The sequence below is a fragment of the Drosophila gunungcola genome, chromosome 3R (assembly GCF_025200985.1).
Source record: "Drosophila gunungcola strain Sukarami chromosome 3R, Dgunungcola_SK_2, whole genome shotgun sequence".
NCBI classification, from domain to species: Eukaryota; Metazoa; Arthropoda; class Insecta; order Diptera; family Drosophilidae; genus Drosophila; species Drosophila gunungcola.
Window position 1 is genome coordinate 5,799,359 of NC_069139.1, and position 6,866 is coordinate 5,806,224.

At 41.4% G+C, this 6,866-nt stretch overlaps 3 protein-coding genes across 3 annotated transcripts; 2 read left to right on the forward strand and 1 right to left on the reverse strand.

Moving 5' to 3' along the window:
- Nucleotides 1-709: 709 nt before the first annotated feature.
- On the forward strand, nucleotides 710-2,698 carry LOC128256454 (uncharacterized). The gene is made up of 4 exons (XM_052986833.1): nucleotides 710-1,332; nucleotides 1,398-1,673; nucleotides 1,915-2,100; nucleotides 2,210-2,698. The coding sequence occupies exons 1-4, from the start codon at nucleotides 841-843 to the stop codon at nucleotides 2,564-2,566; spliced, it is 1,311 nt and encodes a 436-aa protein (XP_052842793.1). The 5' UTR covers nucleotides 710-840; the 3' UTR covers nucleotides 2,567-2,698.
- Nucleotides 2,699-2,931: 233 nt separating this feature from the next.
- LOC128253082 (phenoloxidase-activating factor 2) lies at nucleotides 2,932-4,870 on the reverse strand. Its single transcript, XM_052981243.1, has 4 exons — nucleotides 4,550-4,870; nucleotides 4,292-4,497; nucleotides 3,785-4,041; nucleotides 2,932-3,727 (listed from the first exon to the last, which is right to left on the reverse strand). Exons 1-4 carry the CDS (start codon nucleotides 4,710-4,712, stop codon nucleotides 3,139-3,141), a joined length of 1,215 nt encoding a protein of 404 aa, XP_052837203.1. The 5' UTR covers nucleotides 4,713-4,870; the 3' UTR covers nucleotides 2,932-3,138.
- A 954-nt stretch (nucleotides 4,871-5,824) lies between these two features.
- LOC128261794 (uncharacterized) lies at nucleotides 5,825-6,276 on the forward strand. The gene is made up of 2 exons (XM_052995661.1): nucleotides 5,825-6,017; nucleotides 6,081-6,276. Exons 1-2 carry the CDS (start codon nucleotides 5,886-5,888, stop codon nucleotides 6,204-6,206), a joined length of 258 nt encoding a protein of 85 aa, XP_052851621.1. The 5' UTR covers nucleotides 5,825-5,885; the 3' UTR covers nucleotides 6,207-6,276.
- The last annotated feature ends 590 nt before the right edge of the window (nucleotides 6,277-6,866 follow it).

The window sequence follows — 6,866 nt, forward strand, 5'->3', positions numbered from 1 at the left end:
GCGTTTGTATGTGCCCCTTTTATGTTTTTTTTTGCGTCCCTTTGGCTGTCTTTATGCTCGCACCGCACCAACGGGTCGTATGCGCAATTATTGCCATAATGGCTTCACTTAAATCTTAACCCCACAAGGCCCCGACACCTTAAACCCAGTTACGTAAGCGGATTACTTGAAGTGACTCCATCTCTCAAGTGAAATAACTGAAATCTTAACCGCAGTTGAATTTGGTCCTCTAACTTTTTTTGGCATTCAATTAAATTACCTGTTTTTGTATATATTTTGATTGTATTGTGTTTTCGGGTGACTTATATTTATAAACATATTATTAAATACCTTAAAAGGTGAATTTGAAACCTGTAAAAAAATCCATAGTAAATATCAAACTTTTATGGTAGTAAATCAGAGCTAAAAAGTAAATAAATTCTTTGTTCTCATATGAGATAACTTTAAAACGATAGAAAATATTTATAAAAGTCTTGCAAAGTTGTCAAACAACCGATTGGCATTCAAAGTTTAATTTTGATGTATTTGTATCACTTTTGCAAAATCTGGAGAAAGATATATTTTTGTGAAGTGTATTATTTTGTGCATTTTGTATTAATTTACAAAAATTAAATTTCATTTCATTTCTTTTTGACGAAAATCTAAAAGAACCATATATGTTTTATTCCAAAACCAACGAACCTAACAATTCTTAGTGTGCTACACTAGCCTACAAGCTCTGGTTGTCAACGAACGAAACAATATGAAACTCGTATTGAACAAACAAACTGAACGAAAATTCCGATACTCCACCGGTGTCAGTTTCGTTACCTATTTCTTGTTCCATCCGCAGTCGCAGAAATGTCCGTGTTGGATCACCAGTATGGGTCGACCGTCCGCCACACGATTGTGGCTAGGGCCAACCAGCCGATGGTTACCCGCACATTGAGACTGAACTCCAGCATAGTTCCGAATTTGACCACCCCACTGAAGGCGAAGTCGACGGAGGTGAAGGCTCAGCTCATGCAAAAGGAGCGATCTTCCAGCACCGGGATGAGTGGCTTCTCCACGCTGACCTCTCGCGACGGGCTGAAGGGCAAGGACTACTGGAACGCGGCCATCGAGGATGTGGAGTTCGCCGCCGCCTGTCGCTTCCAGCCGCGCATCCCTGTTATCGACTACTCCCTGGTGCTGCCACCAAAACTTCGCGAAAGGGTCAAGCGCATCCAGAACTACGACTATTCCAAGTCCGATGACGACATCTACATTCGGGACGAGATGCAGGAGTTGCGGCCCGAGGACTACATGAGCGCCAGTAGCTCCGAGAAAAGCGAGGAAGAGGAGGAACCGGTGGTGCGTACTGCAAAGCTCTAGAACTTTTATAAAATTTTAGTTTATGACGGGAATTTCTTTAATAGCTCCTCGATATTGGACGCAAAAAAGTGGAGGAGTACTTCAACGAGAGCGATCACTCGGATATTGTGCGCATGGAGCACGAGTTTGAAAAGTTCGATCTAAAGTTGGACGAACCAGTGGGTCATACCCATCGCAAAGTAGATAAAACCAGTTGGTATGCCAAGTTCCTTTGTGCCCCGCGTGATAAAAGGGTCAGCTGGCAGAGCCGCGTCGAACATCCCGGCCAGAACTACTCCATGGTGACGCTGGACGAGCAGGCCGAGAATCTCATGGATGCGGTCAGTAATTTTTCCTCGAAAAAAATTACTACAAAACTAACATAATTTATTTAATTTTAAGATTTTATTTACTACAAAAACAGCACAATTTTTATTACTTTTTGAGGTTGAGCAGATTTAATTTAATTTTTTAAAATCAACTCGATTAATAAGGTTTTAGTTTTGATAGTTTTATCATTTGTGCAACACGATCTGCTTTTAAAAGCAGCTTTTATTAAATATTTCAATTATTTTTTAATAGTCTGCGGAACGCTTTGTCGAGTGGTTAAATTCTTTTGGAACCTTGGAAAGCAACCTGACTCCTGAGAAGGTCAAGAACCTCTTCTCCATCAAAGGCGATCGCACTTTGCTGGCCTCTGTTAAGACAGATCCCAAAGAGGTTAATGCCATAGCCCAGACGGTTGCCGACAAATGGAACAAACCACATGTGAGTAAAAGCAAAACAATTACTACAAAGAGTTAGTAAAAGTTTTTAAAAAATTATAGAATTTTAAAATTCAAAATACCAGAGATAAATTTAAATATACCATTTTCAGATGGCCATTGAGCTGAAGTACGAGAAGCATATCAACGATCACGCTTCCCGCGTTAACCAGAAACCCATGCTTAGTGCCTTTGGACGCACTGTGCCCCTGAAGGATCGCCCCTGGCTGAAGCGATCGAATGACACCGCCATCAAGACCGTTTATCCGGAGGAGCTGCTGACCCGCGAGAAGATCTTTAAGGGCATCACCCACCTGCGCAGCACCACTGCCCTGATTGACTTCTATTTGACCCATCCGGAGCTGGAACGACCGCAGTATCTGCTGCAGAGCGGCGACTTCGAGGAGTCCAGTGCCAGTGTATCTGAGGTGGAGATTCCCCTCTACGAACTCCTGGGATTGCGTTATTAACCCTAAGTTCACCAAATATGATCACCCCTCAAATTGTCAGTTGACGATAGTGATTTAAACTTCTATTTTCGGAATCTACGATTTTAATGAATAAAAAAACATGCCAATTTATTTGATTAGTAAAAAAATGTAATAAAGCAGCAAATTATGAAATGCAAAAAAAAATGATGCTGAATTATAAGGAAAAGACAATTTATTTCACGAATTAACTTTGTTCTTACCAATAATATATATTTTTTTAATGATATACTCTGTAATCAAAGGGTTATTTTTTTTTTTGGGAAAACGATTACAATTATTTTAAAATTACAAACAAATTAAATTTGGTTAGAAGTTAGAAGCTAAAGGTTAAGTAATAAGATTATTTATTTGGCCGAGATTACTTTGTTCATATCTAAGTATACGAAAACATGTCAGTTAAATTTCATCTTTTTAAGGCCTAAATATATTATTGGTAAACTCTAAAAGTTGAAGTACTTCAATTAAAAATATGAAGTAATATAAAAACTTATTTGAATGCCCCTTAATTAAATTGAGAAACTAAAACATAATACAATAACAATAACTCAGATTTACAGCGTCAGAGTGGTCTGAATCCAAGGCAGAAATGTGCCCACATTGACGTAGACCCCCGGAACTCCAGACTGGGCGCATCCGATGCCCCAGGCCACCAGACCCACCACATACCAGACCCCGTTGCTGGTGCAGACCAGCGGAGAGCCTCCATCTCCGGTGCAGGCATCCTTGCCAGCCTCGCCGCCGGCACAGACGAAACTGGTGGGACTGAGGACGAAGGAGGCGCCCAGCCGAGTGGCCTGCAGCGCCGCCTGGCAGTTGGCATTGGGTATCAGTGGCACGTCCACCTGCCGCTGAATGGCCTGATAGGCGCCAGTGGGTCCGAAGTCGTTCTTGCCCCACCCGGCCACCCAGCAGCGCTGACCCACAAAACTGGTGGTGGGCAGGCAAACAGTGCCCACCGTGGATTTGCTGGTCAGCGAAACTGGAGTGGACAGCTTCAGGATGGCCACATCGTTCTGCAGGTTGTTGGGATTGAACGAGGGATTCACGTACACATTGGAGACATACACATCCTGAGCGGGAATCGGTTCACTAGTACTGCTGGCATCCCATTCCCCCAGTCTCACCTTGAATGAGGTGAGCCTATAAAAAATAGTTTATAAGAAAAATGATTTTGGAACAAAAAGAAGCCAAACTTACGCCAAATTGTAGACTTTGTGGGCGGCGGTAAGGACATGTTGAGCGGTGATCAGTGCTCCTCCACCCAGGTAAACATCAGCGGTGGTTAGTATTGCCGCCTGCCAGGGATATGCCCCAAAACTGGCCTGACCAGCTCCTGCGGCAGAGGCACCAGGCGGAGGTGGAAACCTGCGGCCACATTGATAGCTTCCCGCCTGGCAGCAGGCCACCAAGCCATAGCTGCAGGTCAACGTGGCAGATGTGCTCGGAATTGAGGGCTAAACGGGATAAGTTATTACATTATATATTTCATAGAGTATATACAGCTGCGGTGAAAATAATAGTAGTGTAAAGTTCTTTAAAACAAATAATTAAAGTCAACTTTGTATTGGACTTTTTAATTTGTTTTAAGATATTTTCTTAACTTAACTTATTAAACATGTAATAAATGTAGATTTTTATGTAATTTTATGTATAAAAATATTAAAAATACTATTATTTTGATCGCAACAAAATGTGCCCCCTTACATATCCTCCATTATTGACAATTCTGATGTCCAGCTGACCACTGCCATCGCTGGGTACAGTGGGCACGGGATTGGCACAGGATCCGGGCGGAACGCACCGGCAATAGCTGGTGGTGCCGGGATTCACAATGGAGGGCACTGGTGGCCAGGTGCCCGGCGGCACTTGCGGTGGCAGTAAGGTGCCCACAATCAGCTGCCTGGTGAGTACTGATGGGCGATAAAATCCGGAATATTCCACTAGGTAATAAGAGCCACTTACTCGTGTGGTTCGCGGTGCTGCCCACATCGCTGGGTTGGGGTCCGGTATCCTGGCCGGCATCCGATTGTGCTGGTCCAAAGCTCCAGGCCTGCGCTCCCGATCCTATTCCCATGGCCAGCCACTGCAGCAGTGACAGCCACCACATCCGACCGAACGGAGACATAGCCGATGACAACTAAAGCGAGTCGGCGAAGCTCTGGGGGGCTTTATAGCGATGGGAGCTCACAAGCCATCACTCCTCCCAATAAATTGCCTGACGAATGGCCTCCTCCGTTCAGGGATTTTCCGCGCTACTTAAAGCCACAAAAAAAGCAATCATAAAAATCAAATTAGGGGCTAAATGTATTGCAACACCACGAAGTGCATTTACTCTTTTTTTATCCTGATAAAAAATTACAGAAAAAATAAATATCTCGTTAAAGCTTAAACATTGTTGCATTTTATTGTTAATATTATGTAAAATTTTAAAAATTTACTGAAGAAAGAAAAACCTCTTGAAAGGTTAAATATTGTAACAATTTATTACTTTTAAATTTTAAGACTTTTGTATATACTTACTATTTGGTTAAGTTCCCTTCAGTAGTCATAATGCATTTTATGTTTATATACCTTCTTTACTCTTTTTTAGCATTTAACCAAAAGACGCCTACAAATTATTAAAATGTTATTAATTTTGAATCAAATTTATAACGAATAAATGTAAAATTTGTTGGTGTAACCAACATAAATATCCTAGTCTCTAATCGAGAACCTTGTCATGGTTAAATATTCATAGTATATTTGAAAAATAAATATTTTTATTAAAATATTTTTGTATACACCATACATTTTCTAACTATTGAATTTATGAAACGAACTTTACGATGGCAGGTAGACTTTTTCCTATTAAAAGAGTATTTCTGTAAAGTACCAAATAAATTGTTTTCTAGATGTGTTGTGTTGACAACTCTCTGGTTCGAAAATTTCATTCAGCTGAATGTTCCCCATTGTTAACAAACAATTTGGCTCTGCTCCACATTTTTTAGCTATTACATTTGATTCTAATAACTTAATGGTTTAATTGCTTACAATTTGGGGTTGATTCATGTTTGACACTTTCCACAGTCGCATTTCGCATTGCGCCCCGGAAAACCGTTAGCAACTTGGCACTAAAATTTGTTTAATGATTCACGCCCCACAACATTCCATTCAATCTAACACTAAATCCCCGACTAGAGCTGTTAAACTGGGCAAATGTTAGGTCACCGATAGGAAAAGCTCCCGAGCTTTCATATCAGGTGCAGCGTTAACTTGTTTGGTTTTAATCAGTTCAGTCCGTGCGGCAAAGTGGAACGAAATGGGTCACTTGGAGTTGGATTTTCACGCTATTCCCAAGCTACATGGCCGTGAGAACTATTGGCAGTGGCGCGTCCTCTTGAAGACCTATCTGGAGGCCAACGATCTGTGGAAGCACAACGAACCCAAAGAGGTAGCCAAGTACCCTTGATCGAAGTAACATTTTTTTAAAGCCTTATCACTTGTCAATTCGCAGAGCCCCCAAACCAAATTCCTGATTTTGGCCAGCATTACGGCCGATAAGGTTGAGCCAGCCTATGATGACCAAACCTGTTCGTACATATTCCAGAACATGGAGAGTCGATTCGGGCCTTATAGTTAGAATTCGAGTATTATATTTAAGGTGTCATATAGCACCTTTTAAATAAATGGTTATTTATGTGCCCCTTCTATTTTTTGATTTTGTTTTCTTTGCCATCGTCGTTTTCTGATTTCTTGCCTCCTCCATCACCACTTCGTCCTCCACCTTTGCCACCTCCTTCACCTCCTCGTCCTCCTTTTTTACCACCTCCATCACCACCACGTCCAGATCATCCATCCTGACCATCTTTTTTTACTTTCATTATCTTTTTTTTCTCATCCTGACTTGAGTTTTCTTTATTTTCTGGTTTTCCAGTTGCTCCACGACCGCCATTCCTACCTCCGCCATCACCGCCACGCCCACCACTTGCACCACCACCAACTCCTCCTCCGCCTCCTTCACCAGCACTTCCCCCTCCTTTTCCACCTGACATTTTTAGCTCCTCATATGTCGACTATTACAATAAAATAAATAAATTTTATACTTTTCAACAGCTTAATGGTTGCAGGTGTTTTTGCTATTTTACTATTAAAGCAGTATAGAAAATCGAAATTATCTAGAATAAAAATATATAGATGAAGTAATGGCGTAAGGACTACAAATCTTTCAGCTTTCAAATTAAAACTTTTTGGCAACATTACCTTTTTAAGCTCATCCTCATCCTCATTAAAATGCAATGTG